The sequence below is a fragment of the Pinus tabuliformis genome, chromosome 2_1 (assembly GCF_031772625.1).
Source record: "Pinus tabuliformis cultivar Carrire ecotype Pingquan chromosome 2_1, CPIR1, whole genome shotgun sequence".
Lineage (NCBI taxonomy): Eukaryota > Viridiplantae > Streptophyta > Pinopsida > Pinales > Pinaceae > Pinus > Pinus tabuliformis.
The window spans coordinates 655,189,273-655,209,706 of record NC_142299.1 but is presented as its reverse complement, the minus strand read 5'-3'; the positions used below and the strand labels follow the sequence as shown (position 1 = coordinate 655,209,706).

Sequence of the window (20,434 nt, the reverse complement as noted above, 5' to 3'; positions counted from 1 at the left end):
TCGTGTGCTAACCGGAAATGCTTCTTGATCTTCTTCTTGTGGGAGGATGAAATCCCACATTCCTTGTAGTTCCACAACTTCTTCGTCATCGGTCTGCCCTTCAGTGGTATTCTCTTCTTCTTCCTCTTCTTCAGATTCGACGTTTGAGATAGCGTTGGGTGGTTTCACATCCATTGAAGGATTTCTTTTAAAAGCTCTGTAGGGCTTTTTTGAAGAAGTTTCTGCTACTTGTTTTTTTATGTCAATCATCTCATTGGACATGGTTTTTAACACTTTTTGTAATCCTTCCAAATCGAAAGGATCTTTCGTTTGTTTCTTCTTGGTGTCTTCCTTGTAGGAGACTTTCTTAGATTTGCGTTCCTCTATCGCAGATCTTTTTTCCAAGGCTACTACGCGTTTCTCTACTGCTATTGCCTCTGTCAAGTTTTCAGCTAAGGTTTTCTTATTTGCCCTATCCACGAAGATTGCCAAGTTTGATGGTAAGGCTGTAATATACCATTCACATCTCACTTCTTCGCTGGGCTAGGAAGCAGCGGGAATTTTGTTGAGGATTTTATTGAACCGTAAATTAAAATCTTTGATGGTATCTCTAGCCTCGGCTTTAAGATTGGATAGGTCCTTGATCAACGTCGCCGTTGATCTGTCATCACCAAACTTGGTAAGGAATTGACTTTGAAAAATGTCCCAACTTGTGATAGACCCGGAAGGTAATGAAAAGTACCATGACCCGGCTGTTCCTTGCATTGTGTAGGGAAAAAGCCGGACGATAGCATCCTCGTTGGTAACTCCATTGAGATTTACAGAAAGCATGAAATTATTAATATGCTCTTCAGCTAGCATGCCTGCTTCTGGATTGAATTTGGGTAGCCATTTCTCAGGATGGGCCAGTATTGGGTTCAGGGGTGGAGGCATTAAAACCGCCCCAGGATTGTTCCATGGAGACTGGGCCATCGTTGAGCTACTAGTAAATGAAAGTGCAGAGGATGATCCCTGATGCTGGGAAGATGAAGATATTATGATCTTTGATGATTGAAGAGGAGGGGTTGTGGAAGATGAATGAGTGATTTGGAACGAAGATGTGGGTGGCTGACTTCCCGGTGAGGGAGTTGAAATGGACGACATAGATGAAAGAGTGTCACTGTCAAACTCTGGTGGTGTTTTCCTTGCTCTTTTCCTGGTGGGGAGAGGGAATTCAGTTGGCTGGATGCCAAATTTTTCGCTCTTTAATCTGGTCAGGGGATGAGCAGGATTTTACTGCGAAGTCACGCTGCTTTGATATTTATTAGACCTCTGAGTAAAAATAGAGAATCCCTGGAGTTTACGAATCAGAGTTTGAACTTCAGCGGGTTCAATGGTAAATTGGTCTGAAATATTAGGGTATGTAGCAGCGGTTGATACTCGAGCGACTTCTGACTCTGTATTTAAATGTACTGGGGAAGTCGGGGGAGTTGATGAGGGCGATTTACTCTCAGAATGGTATTTAGATTTTGATTTAGGTGCCATTCATAGTTCGTGCCCTCCTTCTAGCGCCAAATATGTTGAAGCCCCGAAAATCGGGTCGACAAGAAGGGGGATACCCACCCGGTCCGGACCTTGGTTGGCAGCTCCTTATCCGTTTGGTATAGCGGGTCCGACTGGGGATAATGGGACCAGTTTCCCAATCTAAGGGGTGTGTGTGTGTGTAGAGTTGGATGATGTTGATCTAGGAGTATTTTAAGCTAATTTAATTCAAACTTCTAAACTAACTCTATGCTACTGTAATCTAATAAGAAGCAACACATCTAATCTACGCTAACCCGGGGTGTATTTCTTCTATTATGCGATCTAAAGAGATTTCGAACAATAACTGGTAATAAAGATCATTTAGCTATCATAAGAATAGAAATCAATTAAGATAAACTACTCTGCATAAAAACTTAAGCAAAAAAGTTGTGAACAACATATCGCATAATAAGTTATTCATATGTCAAGCACAAATAAATGACTCCACCGTACAGAAGTGCCAAATGGTAACCCACACATTCATGCATTAACATATAAACAACTGAAAACTGCATATCACTTTAAGAATATAAGAAGAAATTGGTCAAGAGATAAAAGTACCATTTATGACTGGTTCCACTCATAAGCTTCAAGCAATAACGATTTATCTCTACTTGTTCTAACATCTACTAAGAGTACAAAAGTGCAACATCAGTAGCAGACATTAAATGCAAACATTGATAAATCTCGATCCATCCATTCATCAAAAACCCCCTCCGAGGGTGCAAAAGTGCATGTTCTGAGGACAAGTTTTTTGACAAATTTCCGGACCCTTCTCCAAATGCTTGAGAAGGGTTTAAATACTGCTAACTAATTAATCTTAATTACATAAATTTAGGACACGATTTCAAATGACCGCCCTTCTACTAAAGCAAATTTATTTCTAAAATTAAATCTAATTTCTAACCATTTCTGTATTTGCTCCTTAGTGCTGTAAGTGATGCAACATTCGCCTGGGAAGAGTTGGCTGGTTGTGTTCTCCTTTCGTTTGAGCTATGAAAATAGAAATAACAAGAGCTGGCACCGCTTTCTGACAAACTAGAAGATATTTTCGAAAATCTTCCTCTCGCTTGGTGTATTCACTGTGTGTATACTTGGTATAACCCAAATTTATTTCAAACTGATTGTGCTGTTGCTATTTCGGTTTCCGGCTGTGCGAATGACTGAATAAGTTAGGGACTTTGCTCTCTGAACAATTTTCTGTATTGAAAACTGCTTTTGTTCTTTGTTCCAGGCTTTTCTGGAGCGTATTCCCTCTTTAGCGTTTTTCTTTTTGCTTTACCCAGTCTAAGCTTCAGGATCTTTTGTAAACATGCTGCTTTTGTGCACCTTTGACTCTGAGTCTTGGATAGTCTATTTCCATCAGTATCTGTTGAGTGATACTCTGAAATCCGCAGGCCTGCTGTATGTGGCATCCGTTTGTGAAGGCATCTCTTCTCTGTTCTCCAAGTATTGACGCTTTCCCCTTTTCCTTAGATGTTTCCTGCACATTGATTTATATTAGTTGCTGTCTTACAGTTTACGCAAAGGAAAAGAGTAATGACGAAAAGATTGACATGAAAGCTTTAAACTCTAATGAATGCATAATCATGACACTCATAACGAACTGACTCTTCGAAAAACACAACACAATCCTTCTTGGATACTTTGGTGTACAATCATTAATTTCTTTTAAGGCGCACGCCCAATTTTGGTCTACAGACAGCTTTCCTTGAACAGTATGTCGAGGACGATGAGCGATTTCTGTGACTCGTATCGCAGTATCGAGGATTGCGATGTCAAGATGTGTCATCGCAGGAATTGATGGTTGCATTCATCGCAGATTGCAAGATCGCATATCGCAACATCGCAAATCGCAAATCGCATTTAGTCATCCAATCATTGTGTGCCGCTTATGCAATGTTGCGATATGCGACGTTGCATATCGGTCATCGGCGATTCCTTAATTTTCCATTTAAGAGCGCTTCACAATATATGCGATTCGATAAATTTCAAGTCGCTTCTTCGCAGCTTATTATGCGCATAGGAAAACGCTTGACTCTCTTCTCGCGATGCGATACAACTTTAGGGAGTTAAAATACAAAAACTTTTCATAAATTTTTTTTTGGATTTTTTGTTAAGGGTCCCCATTTGTTTGGTGTTATTGCTAATACCAAACAAAGAGGGGGGGTGTTGGTGACCACAACAGAAGCCTGAAACTACCATGGGATTCCATCACGACCAATACAATAGTCATCATTTTATGGCTTTTCCAATAAGCTTGCTACTATTATGATTCTCTACAGAGTGCTACAACAACCATGGGATTTTTCCTCGGCCATCACTATCAACATATCCATCCTTTTATGGCTTTTCTAATAAGCCTACTATGACGATGATTCTCTACAAAGCACTGTAGCAACCATGGGATTTTTCCTCGGCCATCACTAACAACATATGTTACGACAAGTTTCCATGCTAGTCTTGTTGACATTAATGCCAACACTCTTGTCAATAGTTAGGCAAGGCCAACTGCTTAACACGTCTCCCCAGCATGCATGTTGACATCAATGCCAACACACTTTTAGATATCTTCACCAGGCCAATGTCCATCCATATGATTCCAACTATGAAACAATATCCCCCTTTGGCATTTATGGAAACACTTCATCCTTATCTTCACTTTAATGGCAAAACCTCATACTGCTTGCACAGATTTTCTTGCATGAGCCACCAATGGATTTCACTCTTCTGCATAGGCCATCAAATATTCTTTACAAATTCTCTCCCCCTTTGACATCAATGGAAAGGGGCTCTAGTGTTTCCTTTTTCTACCCATGCAATCATTAGATGTGAAGACTAAAGTCTAGTTTTGCATTTTGTTTTTTAGACATCTCTTGAAGTACTCATCGTTGTTAATGCTCCATAAACTAGGAAGTCCCCATGAACTTATATTTTCTCTGATTTGAATGCCTTGAGACTTGTACACCTTATGGATTCTATCTGAGTACTCTCTCCACTGATGCATTTTTTGTACAAATTAAAAGAAATTGATACCAATTAAACTGCTCATGGTATTGTTTCTATTGCTAATACCAATTAATGATGATGCATTCTATCTCACACTTCATTACTATTACTACTTCCAAGACTATTCTCACTTCGTTTGAGAATCTCCACTTCTCCCCTTGAGATCATACTTATATAATAGGTTCTGCTGCTCAACTAATAGAAATTACACCAAAAGAAATGATACAAATTGGATACACTACGAGGAAAACTCCAATACTTCTTTCTAAAAAAGAAATTCCAAAATGCACAAAATGTTTCTCCACCTTCCATTTTCTCATCAATCTTCCTTTCTGAGCTTGAAAATTGTTGCCTATGACCTCTTATCAAAGCAGCTCCCCCAAAGCTGATGCTATTTGACCTCTTGCAACTACTTTCTTCCTCTGTGTGGGGATTGATACTATGGACCTAACTTGACTATGATATTTCTATCATTCCACACTTCTGTTGCATCTCATCTTCTTCTTCCCACAACGTAAGATATTTTTGTGTACTCCTCATGCTACCTGCCCTCCTTGTTTTCAATGTTGATATATTCAAAATAAACTAATTTATTCTTGTAATCAACAAGAAATAACCGCAATACCTTCATTAATCAGATGAAACCTTTTGTTCATTCCTTTTGTATTCTTGCATCTGACTTGTTCGGCCTCCCTTAAGGCCCTTCTCTTCCTTTACTCAGGAGAAATAGTGGATCTACTCCCCCTTAGCAGATCATCCTCCTTCTTCTTCCAAACCTTCAATGTTAGAATCTTGACTAAAGCATTACCATATTTCTTCTTATTTACCTATGTTTGGGCCTTCTCTTGACTACACAAGACTAGAGGAAACTTCTCTTTCACTTCCTCTTTCTTCATCGAAATCATCTTACTTTTTTTATGCCTTACATAGGGGTCCACCACACGGGTAAGAGGATCATTCCTATGATTTATTCCTCCTCTTTTCAGCTTGCTCTTTTGATACTAAGAATTTAAGACAAACTTGCATTCATTTTCTCTTTTCTTCTTTTTCGTCTTCAAATCTTCAACTGCTACTTGGGCATGCATATGCTGAGGAACATGCCATTTATTCTCATTTCTACAACTAGTTCTCTTATGCCTAAGATTTCCATAGTTGTAGCATTCAACATGGCTTAAGAATGGGACAAAGGAATTACTCTTATTGACAAAATTAGTTCCAAAACTCCTATCACGGCTAGCATTCCTTCTCCTAATAACTTTATGCATTCTTGGGTTGTTGCTACCCAACGCATCTTGTTTTCTTGCATGCCATCTAGAGTCTATGGCTTTATGTCCAAAATTATTGCAAGAAAAGCAATGCCCGTAAAAGGATTTTGTTGACAGACATTTTCTTTGAAGGCTCTGTCCTTGAGAAGGAAGGGTCCTATGTTGACTCTTCTTATGCCTTCTGTGACAACTTGTATTACTACCTTGCACTCTTTCTTCTTAGCCTTCTGTTGTTGCCCTTCCTTCTCTTATTGTTGCTACCTTCCTTTGTGCTGCTTCTATCCAACAATCTCTTTTCCTTTATTTTTGTTGGAACCTCGAGCTCTCTTTACCTGAGAAGTTGACCCTTTAGCCTTTGGTTTTTCGAGCTAGGTTTTTCCTATAAACTCAAACCAAACTTTATGAAAGGGGATATTTTCTTGCCAAGCATCTCATCCAAGACTTTCTTTCTCTCCTCAAGATATGAATAATGATACAACTCTTTATTTAAGTTTTCTAAGTCATGTGGAGACTACTTAATTTTGTAATCTCTCATAGTGAGATTTTTTTTCACTCAACTGATTGGTCAACATCCTATCCAATATGCTAGCCTCTTCTTATTGATAATTTAGTTCAACCATTGTTTTTCTCAACTTCTAATTCTCAATCTCATATATTTTCAGTCTCTCCTCTTTCTTGATATTTTCCTCTGATGGATCCTTAATCTCCTATAGACCCAGGATCAACCTATTTCTAAAAGTGATCCTTTCATATATATCCTTTTCTTCACTATCAGAGGTGAAATCTGAGATACTAGAGAGATCTAAATCCATCTCTATGTCGATGGAGTCTTCCACAGGTATAAGGGTTATCTCTTCATCATCACTACCTGGGGTATTCTCATTTTATCCTATGGATGAGAAAACTGGGAATATCTCTTCTTCCTCTGATGATTCCTCATTTTCTATTGTTACTAAAGTGGATCTATCTTCATTACAATAATTAGATGCATAACTATATCCATCTTCAAGTGATACACATTTACATCTAGATAATGAAGGACCTATCTCTGTGTACTTATTACTCAACAATAGCTTACCTTTTGAGTAGCATGATCTCCCTTCCAAGACTTCTTCATCACCAAACCTACTGTGATGAGATGCAACTTCTATGTATTGTGATTCATTTCCAGAGCAACAAGGTTCTTTGTCCTTCTCTTAAACCACATGGTTATATAGTTCATGCATATATTGAAATATGTCCAACAGTTCCTTTGTTGACTCACAATCCCACACTTTATCAACATCTGCCTTAGATAGCCCTTTCATGATAATATTTTATGCTTCTTCATTCTACTCACTCTTTTCTCCATTCAATACACAGAGCCATATATCGACATCTATGGCCATCAAATAGGCTACCATTCTAACCTTCCAGAGATCATAGTCTAGTCAATTTTAAAATGGAACTCCTTCTGTTGTTAGTGAAAGTCGATTAGCCATTGTTTCCTTTTGATCTACCTTCTAGGGATTAATATATTCCTGAAGCAACCTTGGCTCTTATACTATTTGTTGGAAACAATGTTAATACTGAGAGGGGGGTGAATCAATATTAAGGCTAATTTTTAACTCTTTATGCCAATTAACTTTTCTTATTCAAACATGGAAACCATCCACATATTCAAAAACAACATATAATATGGTAGCAATATGAAATCAACATACAAGCACACAACATGAGCATCATACACATGAGACATAAGGTTTTACATGGAAACCCTTTTGGGAAAAAACCACCAAATCTTGTTGTTGATATTGATGTAAAATAATAGCACCTACTCTACTACATCAATCTGTTTCTTGAGCCACCACTCACAGGAAGCATCAAATCCCTTTGATTATTTTCTAGCACCCACTAGCAGGAAGCACCAACTCCCTCCTTTTGTAGACATCTTTCCATCTTACCGGAAGCACCCTGTGAAACACCAACTTTATGGATTTGTTGCAAGCACCAACTTGCAGGAAGCACCAACCTCCAAACCTTCTCAAGCACCCACTAGAGATGGGAGAACCAACTGTGAGAGACCTACCCTAGGGTCTTCTAGTAGATCTACTTTCTTCTGAAATTAAATGCATTTAGAGGCAATAACTTACTTACTTACATGGCTTTCAAACAAATACAATTTTATCATTCCATTCTAATCAATATAAACTAAGTTGAATATTTCATTTTGATAAAATTTACAAGAGTAGTCTATGGAGGAATACCTGTATCGGTGTGTAATAGAGATACCTTTATCCTACTACTCCTACTGAACACTCCCCTTAACGGACCCAACTAGATTTACCTCCTAGCCAACTAGGAAATAATTCCTAGCCTAGGAAACCTCCATAGGTTCCCTAGCCCTCCGAGCCCAAGTCCAACCAGAAGTAGTGTGTGTGTCCAAGGTGAATGATCTAGATGAAGATAACAATACTTCCATCCTGTCAACAACCCAAGAATCCTGCACAGGTTCCTAAGGTCTCCAAAAACACAACAAGTCCAAAAAATCACAACCAACCCCCAAAATCATAAGCAAGACCCAACATCCCTGTTTCTCCCTTCCCCCTTCCCTTTTTATACCCTCCTTCCCTTCTCCATCTCAACCACCTCTCATTAATGTCATTAACTTCTCCTCCATCCTTACAGTTGACTTCTCTTCTCCCAAGTAAAGATGGGAGTACATTTGGGAATGTGACATGAATATAAAATTGGGAATTTAATGGGAAAGGACCATGTCTTCTCCCAAGTAAATCTGAAAAGTACATTTGGAAATGTGAGATGAATATATATATATATATATATATATATATATATTGATAATTAAATGGAGAAGACTATGTCTTCTCCCAAGTAAATGTGAGGGTACATTGGGGAATGTGAGATGTAATTACATGGAGAGGACCATGTCCCTAATAAATGTGAGCGTACATTAGGGAATGTGAGATGAATACATATATTATTTGAAATAATGGAAGGAGACCATATCCTACCTAATATTGAATTTCAGAAGGTAAGTGGGGAATTTGAATAATGGAAATCATGAATTTTATCTTAGACCAATATTTCTCAATATTTTCAGATAATGTAAACAAAATTTGTAGCATAAGATTTAAGTGGGGCATTACATACACCCCTCTTACAGAAAACTTTGTCCCAAAGTTAGAATGAAAAGATACAAGGAGTTTGAAAGCATAGCAAATCAGAGAGAGTTATAGCAATAAAATTTGATAAGTTAGACAGTGACATTACTTCCCATCAAGATTCTTCAACTGATTTATATCCTCATGTCCATCTTGACCTACTTCCGTTCCCACCCTATCTATCCTCTACTGCTTTATCAATGGCAATGACCATACTAACCACTGATAAACCTAACATGGTGGAAGCCTCGAATATATAGACCTAACTTCCCCAGCAGGCAACTGGCAATCGTCATCACACGTCTAGGGGAGCGTGTCCACCACTGCCCTCCCATGATTCTAGGTTTCAGAGGATACATGATGGGAAATGCATCCACCCCTCCTACAGAACTAGGGTCAATACCCTAATACGGACCACACTACAGAGCTGGTTGGACTTGTCATCGAATAATCCAATCAGGTCGTCTTGCCACCTGTCATTTGCATTTTACTCGTGTCATAAGAGCACATATTAAGTAGATACCAAATGTAGTAAAATAATGTAAATTATACCTTCCTCATGAGATGTCTCGTCCTTCCCTCTTGGATATCATATAGTTATTTTCCCTCTATGAATTAGCTCTTATTGATGCATTTATATAACAACAAAACATATAATCATCACATTATTAAGTCTAGTATCCATGTGTCAATCTAGGAATTTTCACTAAGTCATTCATTTAAATAAATCATATCCACTTGAGCTATATATGAACCAAAATAATTCTGATAAGTTACGCACTAGATAATCCATCACTAAGTGAGTCATACATGTAGTCCATACATCAACCATTTCTATCATCAATATCAAATCTATCAATTGATTCATACAAGTAGTTTTATGTGTCAAACCAAATGCATCAATATTACATAATGTTCATAAATAAATAGCATGGAACTACAAAATAGAACCTTAACATAGGTAGCTATCTAAGTCAAAATAGGCATCACAGATGCTCAAAAAGTTAGGGGTGCTCATGATGCATAGTCTTTGCATCCTCCCAAGTAGTAGATCCTGGGCTATACTTGTCCCACTAGACCTCAACTTGGTCCACCGTGCAACATCTGAGCTGTCAAACCCTATGGTCCAATATGCGTAATGGTTCTACCATTACAGTTCCCATGTCTGAGACCTACAAGTCCCGCTAATCCAGTTTGTGAGATTCATCAGAAACATAATGTCGTAAAACAGATACATGAAAAACATCATGAGTTTTATGCAAATGGGGCGGCAGTACAAGACGATAGGCAACTGGTCCAATATTCTCTTTAATCCTAAAAGGTCCTACGAACCAAGGTGACAATTTCGTCCCCTTCCCAAACCAGATGGTGCTTTTGTTGGGCCAGATACGAATAAAAACTTGGTCCCCTACTTCATAACTGCGATAAATCCTATGTGAATGATCATAACACTTCTATCTATCCTGTGCTTCCTTTAACCTTTGTCAAACCTGCTTTACCTGTTCCTCCATTTCTTGAACTAATTCCGGGCCAACTATCACTCGGTCCTCCAACTTTTCCCAACTCAACAACATCCTACAAGGCTTTCCATATAGATCTTGGTAAGGAGGCATCCCAATCGAATTGTCATAACTGTTATTACAGGAAAACTCTACCAATGGTAAGAACCTTTTCCACTAAGTCTGATTATCCATGACGTACATCTTAAGCATGTCCTCCAGAAATTAATTTACTCTTTCAGTCTGCCCATATGTTTCTAGATGATATGCAGTGCTCAGGTTTAACTAAGTTCCTAGAGCTGACTGCAAACTTGTCCAAAACCTAGATGTAAATCAAGAGTCTCTATTAGAAATGATCTTTGTGGGCAATCCATGCAGTCAGATAACTTCATTGACAAACTCTCGCGCCACATCTGTAACATCGTAAGTGTCCCTTACTGGGATGAAATGGGCACTTTTGGTCAATTTATCAACTATAATTAATATAGCATTGTGCCTCTAGGAAGTGAGTGGAAAACCCACCACAAAATCCATGGAAATTACTTCCCATTTAGATGTAGGGATAATGAGGTTGTAGGAGTCCTGCTGGATGGTGATGATCAATCTTCACTCGCTGACTTTCAAGACATTTGGCGAAAAATTGGACTATGTCATGCTTCATGCCTAGCCAAAATAAGAGTTTCCTTGTGTTTGCGTACATCTTCTTTACCCCAGGATGTGCACAATAGAGTGCTCTATGAGACTCTCCAAGGATGGTTTCTCTTATACCCCCTTCGTTAGGTATGTACATTCTTCCTTGGAATCTCAATAGCCCATCTGGTTCAAGGACATATCCTTCAAACTTTGGTTCTATCTGTTTCCCATTCTAGATGGCTGAGATGAATTTTAGATACCAACTATCTTCAAAGAGTTTCTCCAATATCCGCTCCCTTAAATTTACCTTTAAAGCTACTAGGGAGAAGGTTCGTGGCCTCCTCCTCAGTGCATCTGCCACTACGTTCTCCTTTCCCTTGATGTATGAGATTTCAAAATCATACTCACTCATGAATTGGCTCCATCACCTTTGTCTGGCATTCAAATTCATTTGAGTAAAGAGATGCTTCAGGCTTTGATGATCCGTTCTTAACTCAAATCTTCTCCCAAGGAGGTAGTGTCTCCATGGATTCAAGGCTGACATTACTGCTACCAATTCTAAGTTGTGGGTAGCATATAACTCTTCATGCTTCTTCAATTTTCTAGAAGCATAAGCTATTACCCCGCCTTCTTGCATCAATACTGCACCCAATCCTTGTGCCGAAACATCGGTGCAGACAGTGAAGTCATTTCTCATGTTTGGTACTTGAAGGATCAGATCACTAGTTAGTAACCTCTTTAGCTCTTTAAATGCAATGTCACATTCATTTTTCCATTCATACCTAACCCCCTTTCACTGTAATGTGGTGATGGGTTTTGCAATCGTTGAAAACCCTTCCACAAACCGACGATAATACCTAGCTAGCCCCATAAAACTATATACCTCATGGGCATTTTTGGTACTGGCCAATCCATTATGGCCTTCACCTTTTTCGAGTCAACTGAAATCCCTTCTCCTGAAATGATGTGCCCAAGGTAATGGACTTTCTTCTAAGAGAAGGAACACTTTGACAATTTCCCATACAATTGATTTTCCCTTAAATAAGTCAATACTACCCTTAGGTGATTTTCATGCTCCTTTTCATTCTTGGAATATATGAGAATGTCATCAAGGAAGACTTTCACGAATTGGTCGAAATACTTCCTGAATACACCATTCATGAGGCTCATTTATAATGTTGGTGCATTGGTTAAACTGAATGGAACAACTACGAACTCATAGTGCCCAAACCGAGTTCGAAATACAGTTTTTGAGATGTCCTCCTCCTTTATCCTCAATTGGTGGTACCCAGATCGTAGATCGATTTTTGAGAAGACCACTGCCCCCTTCATTTGATCAAATAAGTCATCTATTCAAGGTTTTTGGTACCTATTCTTTATCGTGGCTCTGTTTAAGTCTCTATAATCTATGCATAGCTGCAAGGAACCATCCTTCTTCTTGACAACAATTACTGGTGCACCCCAAGGGGAAATACTAGTTTGATCAATCCCCAGTCTAAGAGCTCCTTTAACTGCATCTGTAACTCACAGAGCTCTAGAGTTATCATCCTATAGGATGTCTTAGATATTGGTTTTGAACCTGGTTTCAAATCAATGGTGAAATCAATCTCTCTTATAGGAGGTAATCCAGGCAATTCCTCTGGAAAAACATCCTTGAACTCTACCAAAACTGGATGTTGATCCAAGGAAGGTCATTTCTGGTCACTTACAGCCTTAACCAAATATAGTTTGCAACCTTGTCTGAGACAACGTTTTGCCTTCATCATGGATATGAATCATACGGATACTCCCCTCTTGATTGCACAAATCTCAATTAGCCTACCCTCATCATCTAAACAGATCACCTTCTTCTTGAAACAGTCTACCAAAGCTCGATAAGCTTCTAGCCAGTCCATTCCAATAATTACATCATACGTCCCCAACGTTGTGACGTATGCTTTCAACTTAGTCATACACACCCCGAGGTTTACCCAACGTTGGTCAACACTAGGCCCTACTGCTTGTTTTATTCTAGAAGCCATCTCAACTTGTTTAAAGTCATCGTGCTCATAAACTACCAACCCACATTTTTCTAATGAAACTGGTGAAATGAAGCTATTTATAGCACCAGAGTCAAACAAAATTTTAACTTTTACTTTGTTTATTATACCTGAGGTTTCTACCATGGCAGATTGGTGTTTAACTTGTTGATTGTCAACTGTTGCATAGATTCAGTGGTGGCTACCTTCTCTTCCCATTGGTTCTTTTCACTCTCTTCTATTGTTACCAGTTTGAAACTCAGGGAAATCCCATTGGTAATGAGGTCGTCCGCATCTCCAACAAGTGACGCATGGTGGACCTTGAACCGAATGTTGTGGAGTTCTTTAGAAAGATTTTCTTCCCCTTGAACCCCTGCCCCCACTTGCTGCACCTCGCACAAGACTTTTGTTTGTATGCGCCCTTGAAGCTGTGGGTGATGCTACACTAGAAACCATTGAAATCCCTTTTGTTGCTGTTTTAGGTATAACCCTATTTCCATATGGTGGTGGCCTCCGACTTCCTCCCCTTGGGAAGGTACGAGGGGCCTTCCCCCATAAACCTTGTTTGACATGGAAATATGGCTCTGCCTTCACCCTTTAAGTCTAGGTGTTCTTCAACATAACGAGCCTATTATATAGCTTCTGCAACTTAGGATGGTTTCGACATCTGCACCATTGCCCTAATCTTATGTCTCAATCCATACATAAAATGATCCGCTTGGCACTGGTTAGTATCCATGTAGGAGACATACTTGACCAATTCCATAAATTGAATTTCATATTCTTCTATAGTACGACCTCCCTGTATTAGGGCATGGAAGGCTCCTACCTGGTGTTCTTCGTAATACGCTAGTAGGTACTTCTTCCTGAACCTCTCCTCAAACCCAAGTAACTATGTCTGGAGTGAGGTGTAGTTAACGCTCCAAGTTACCCCACCAATTCAAAGCACTATCTTTGAATTGGAATATTGCTATTTTGGCTTTGGAATTGGAATTGTAATCCCTCAGTGTAAAACACCTTCCCATCCCCTCTAACCAGGCTTCTACACGCTCACTGGCACGACCTCCTGCACATTTTGGGAGCTTAATCTTCTAGAGCTCCATGGTAATGTCCTCAACCGGAGGTCTTCTATCATAGTCTCTAGATCCCTCGGGGTTCCCTAACCCTGATGAAGGGTGTTCCCCTTCGATTTCATTTGTTTGGCGCCCTCTTAAGGTTTCATTAATTACTTCCAGGGAATGCAGGATGAGATTCACTTCTGGTGAAGGTAATGGGTTATTTGAAGGAGGTCCTTGTGAAGACTCTCCAGGCCCTTGGTTCCTTCGTGTCCTCACCATTTTGATTTGTTCAAAATCTGCACGATATCTAAGACTTATTAGCACTATTCCTAGCATTTTCTTCCACACTCTAGATAGTCCATAGAGAACCCTAAGAAATAGATCAATTCAAGTTATGCCACTATGTAAGTGATCACTGTAGCTCACTTATGACTCACTATTTTTGAGCCAAATCTTTTGATAAGAACAATGAACCATTTATACTGCAATGTGACTTGTTTCCATGTATAACCTTGTTGTGTGAAGTTGTGGATGTTATGATCTAAGTTTTCCATAATATTTATCTAATATTTGATATACATGCCTTGTACATAAATTTTTTCTATGTTTCATTTTCATTTTATCTTAATTGAGTTGATATAGGCTAATATGAACAAACAAACAAACAAAAAACATGTGCATGACATTGTGGTTCCAATTTTTATATGATGTAAGGTTCAGTTCTACATAATGGCTTCATGAAAATCCTTATATTTAATAGCTCAATTTTTTTTTTCTATTTTAACACTTAAAACATGATTAACATTAATATCAAAGGAACATTACTTCCTATCTTAACGCCTAGTAAATAATTAATATTAATAAAAAAGAAAACATTATTTTGATTTCTTGATTTTTTATTTATTTTTTCTTCTGGCTCAGTTTACAAAAAGAGGTGACAAAATTAAAACACTGAAATAAAAAATCACCAGAAATAAATATTTATAGCCTCTTCTAAACACTTTTAAGCCCTTACTAAATTGGTCATGTGCCAGATAAAACGTATAGGTATAAAATACTCATTTATCATCATTGTGCCAAAATATAGAAAAATGCTAATTGATTTCAAATGCTATGAAACTCAATTATCTAAAGCATTAATAAATTTGGCATTACTAAAATTCCCTTGATGCACGACCATGGGCTAAAAGCTCAAAACCTCTTCCAATGGAGTTTCTTTACAAGGCTCCTACAACTCAAATAGTTTTTGAAGCTCGATCAAACGCTAGAGGGAATACCTAACTTAATTGGAACCTATGGCTGGAGGTAATGGCGCAATTTCTTGTTTTGAAAATGTTATCAAATGGCAAAGGAGAGTATGATTTCCAGAATCATTCAAGCTCTCAATTTTCTTCATCTGCTAGTTTATCTCATAGAAGCACAAGTTCTCATGCAGCTCATAATAATAGATGGATTGCGACGTTGAACAAAGAATTGCTCCACAAATACCTTAATGATTTCTCCAATACTGACAATCAAAATGAGGCTTCTTAGAGTTCAACAAAATTGATGAATAGATTTGTGGCTAATGCATTGTCAGTCCCTATCCCTTCAGTAAAAGTTCTATCGACACTGGATCTTCTGGTGGCCACTTACAATGATGTTTTAGATTCTAATGAACTAGATGATATTATCAAAAATAGTAAATGCCATCTTGCTCATGAAGAAAAAGATGTTGCATTAGATGATGTTGACATTGCTGAAATTATGCCTTTGGCCGAGAACTATCATTCAAAGAGTGGTATTCTAAAATAAAACTCTCACCTCTCTTCACCTGGTTCAGCTAGTAAAATTTATATGGAAGGGACTCGCAAAGAATTTGTACTAAGGGTTCATTTTTCTTCATATAAAGTATCCTCTGTACATGCTGGACATAATGATTCTTTTTGTGATATTGTGAAGCAGAGTACAAGTTTCAAGAAAGGGTCTCTATGTCATTGGCCATGAATTACTTTCACCAGAATCCAGTAACTTGATAGAGCAGTCAATTCTAACTCCACTCTATAAGACTCCAGTCAAAGAGACTCCTGGGAATGAAGCATTACCCAGTAATCAGTCTGATGATGGAAAAATTGATTTTGGAGTGACTACTGAAGATATTTCTGGGACTGATGAAGGCATTCCCAGTGTAACATTTTCCTCTGTAAAGGAGTCCAAGAACTTGACAGTTTCCACAGTGAGGAGAAAAAATTCAGCAACGGATTTTGGGTTTTAAAAGGGATCATATTTTATTTGTGATGAATGATATCAACGTTCAAAGATATAATTATATTATATTTTATTCATTTAAATTTACTGAAAGACCGAGTTTGAAACATTAAAGAAAATAGAAGTTAGATCTAAACTATACGAAGGAATGTTATTATAGACGTGCTTAACATTGTGACTAGTGTATCCCTGAGACTTGCCTTACGTATTGGACTCGTTAAATTTATGGTTCACATAAGCTCTATAAAAGTGATGGAACAAAGGTTTTAAATCTAACTTTGATATAAATCTAACCTGTCAAGTGGCATAACTATATGCCTATAGTTCCAATCTCTATGCATATAGTTCAAATTCCTTTGTGTGTCTATAGTTACATTTATTGTGTCTATACTTATTTTTATTCACATTATTTCTATATCAGATTCTGGCACGGTATCTAAATGCATCACTGGGTGTCCTGAGGTGTGCTCTATTTTTGAAAAAAAAAAAGTGGAGGAGATATCTTTACAAGCTATTATGAAAAGCCATCTAGTTATGCCCAACACGTAGCCAAGAAAGTCCCTTTAGAAAATGATGTGGATGAGAACATTAGAGAAAATTTAGACATTGTTTCTATGCCTGTCATGACCAATTCTTCACATATAGATGTTCATCATAATAAACAGACTTCTAAAATAGCAGAGGGAAATATGATGCGGTCTGGGGCATGACATGGTTTTCAACAAATATACCTGTTACATTAGTGGGGAAGGCAAGAACATCTTTACTGTGGAAACCTTACAAAGGCTTCATGAGACCACATGTATTTTTCCTGGAACATGCTCTTCAGGTACAGGAGCAACTGCAAGCTCTAGGAGGTGCACATTTGATGATTCTACGCCATGCAGACTATCCAAAAATAGAAAAGAGAGCAATATTGCTTGCAAAAGAAATTGGTGTTGATTACTCATGGAAAGAGACTTCACTTAGAAATGCAGTAGAAGATGATCTAGAAATGATCCGATTAGCTATTGAGGAACAAGATGTTGAAGCTGGAAAATAGGGAAATACCTCGGGCAAACCAAAACATTCCACTATTGTGAAGACTTCTTTTGCCTCAACGAGTAATTATGTGATCCGAGCCTGGTAATCATGGCTCAGGCCTTGTCCAAATGCTCTGCTAGATACAATAAAAGAGAAAGACACGCATGGGGACTTCCTGTGATGTAGCAAAGTATGTTGCACTCTGGCATTTGTCTGTTATATTTATATCCTAGAAAAATTTTAGATAAGAAAAGTGATGGATACAACACTTGTTATTGGTTTTGGGGGCCCAATGCCACTGAATCGATAATGGTTAGTGGTAAGCAGATATGTCTGGGAATTTACTTTTAGTATCTATTCCGTAATTATTTTTATTTATATTTTTACTTTTATTTTTATTTTTTATTTTATTTTATTTTTATTTTTATTTTTATTTTTAATTTTTTTTTTCAGCTTCAGAGAATTTTGTATAAAATGCCATTTTCTGACCCTAAGGTGGTGACCTTTATTGTCACCCATGTTTTCTTGGAATGTGTACCTTGTACACATTATGTTATTGGAAAACATATTTTCAATGAGGGTGGATACAAAAGAATGCACCAAATGTGGCATTGGCATATCCTTGTTGTCTGCTGGAAATCTCAATTTGTTATGAAAAAAATATTAGACCACAGAATGTAGCTACAAGATGCTGGAATCGAATGAGTCAACAATATTTAGGTCCACTAAACCAAAGAAACAAAATAAATAATCCAAAAAATATTACCATTAAAGACACCTGTACGTAATACAACGAATTTCAAGCATGGCACTGGGTTACAGTTCAATAACCGGAAATGTAGAAAAATCATACTGATAGAATGAGCTTCAAAACATCATAAAACCGATAAATAAGTGGACTGGTGGCGTTTATAGGAAGAGAAAACTCTAGCATGAACTGAAAGCTTCTAAACACTGTCTTTTGAAAGCGAGCTTGGCAAATGCTTAATTACCAGAAGAAAAGCGGGGAACCTAGATAATTCTACCCCAATTTTAACAAAATTCGAAATTCAGTCATTAGACTTCAAAGATACAAACTCAAAACTATTGTCTTACTTTGGACTCCATTTCTGCAACCTTTTGGTACACAACGAACCTCGAACGCCGTCTGTTGACGGGATTTAACGGTACAAATCCCATGGCAGCTCTCTTAGTAAAATGTCCACTGTTTTTAGTAGAATTTCGGAATTGCAAACAAGGATTCAGCTTGGTTCGAGATGATTTAAGGCCGGACTGAGATATAACGAAGGCAGCCGCACCTGCTAAAGCAGTGGACGCCATTGAAGGCTTTCTCGAGGTTCGGGATTCCAAACCCTACCAATGAAAGTAACCAGAAAAAGAAAAGAGAAGGAACTCAGATTAAAGAGGGGAAAATGGAATTTGGATAACAAGATGGTGTCTAGATGTTTCTGAGTCTCAAGTCAAACTAAGAAAATTTTCTTATTGCAATAGAAACTAAAGTGTTATTTTAGCTTAGATGGAAGCTTATACAGGATTGCAAGGAAAATTTAAAGTGCAATTTACAGGTTAGTAATGTCTTGGTCTTCAAAGATTGAACTATATTTGAAAATCTCTAGTGGGTAGGCTTTAAGGTCTAGATTTTGAACCCAAGCTTTGATACCATGTGTAAGAGACCTACCCTAGGGTTTGCTAGCAGATCTACTTTCTTCTGAAATTAAATGCGTTCAGAGGCGATAACTTACTTACTTACACGGCTTTTAAACAAATACAATTTTATCATTCCATTCTAATCAGTATAAACTAAGGTGAATATTCCATTCTGATAAAATTTACAAGAGTAGTCTATGGAGGAATACCTGTACCGGTGGTTGATGGAGATACCTTTGTCCTGCTGCTCTTGCTTAATGCTCCTCTTGACGGACCCAACTAGATTTACCTCCCAGCCAACTAGGAAATAATCCCTAGCCCAGGAAACCTCCACAGGTTTCGTAGCCCTCCGAGCCCAAGTCCAACTAGATGTAGTGTGTGTGTCCAAGATGAATGATCTAGACCAATATAACAATACTTCCCTCCGCTTAACAACCCAAGAAACCTCCATAGGTTCCTAAGGTCTCCAAAAACACAACAAGTCCAAACAATCACAACCAACCCCCACAATCATAAGCAAGAACCAACATCCCCCATTCTCCCTTCCCCCTTCCCCTTTTATACCCTCCTTCCCTTCTCCATCTCAACCACCTCTCATTAATGTCATTAACTTCTCCTCCATCCTTACAGCTGACTTCTCTTCTCCCATGTAAAGCTGGGAGTACATTTGGAAATGTGACATGAATATAAAATTGGGAATTTAATGGGAAAGGACCCTGTCTTCTCCCAAGTAAATATGAAAACTACATTTGGGAATGTGAGATGAATATATATATATATATATATATATATATATATATATATATATATATATATATATATTGATAATTAAATGGAGAGGACTATGTCTTCTCCCAAGTAAATGTGAGAGTACATTGGGGAATGTGAGACGTAATTATATGGAGAGGACAATGTCTTCTCCCTCGTAAACGTGAGGGTACATTGGGGAATGTGAGATGAATACATATATTATTTGAAATAATGGAAGGAGACCATATCCTACCTAATATTCAATTTGAGAAGGTAAGTGGGGAATTTGAATAATGGAAATCATGAATTTTATATTAGACCAATATTTCTCAATATTTTCATATACTGTAAACATTAACAAAATTTGTAGGATAAGATTTAAGTGGGGCATTACACCAACTTCTTATATGTAGGCTTCAACCCACACTCAAATAGGAACTGAAAGTTCTCTCGCTATGGTAGTCACTTTCCCTAATCTCAGCTATGTTCTCTACTCACTCTACAACAACGCGTTGATCTTCTAAACAATAGTCACTCCTGAAAATCCATGAAACTCTATGTTCTCTTCTCTTCATCAGCATG

The 20,434-nt window shown here is 37.9% G+C and overlaps 1 protein-coding gene across 1 annotated transcript in view; it reads left to right on the top strand.

Moving 5' to 3' along the window:
- Nucleotides 1–17,474, top strand: part of LOC149202296 (uncharacterized) — a 50,039-nt gene extending 32,565 nt beyond the window's left edge. Inside the window, exons 2-3 of the mRNA XM_089401546.1 lie at nucleotides 16,130–16,191; nucleotides 17,262–17,474. Of these exons, the coding sequence (XP_089257672.1) occupies nucleotides 16,130–16,191; nucleotides 17,262–17,474 (275 nt within the window). The remainder of the gene's footprint in view (nucleotides 1–16,129; nucleotides 16,192–17,261) is intronic.
- Nucleotides 17,475–20,434: the final 2,960 nt, after the last annotated feature.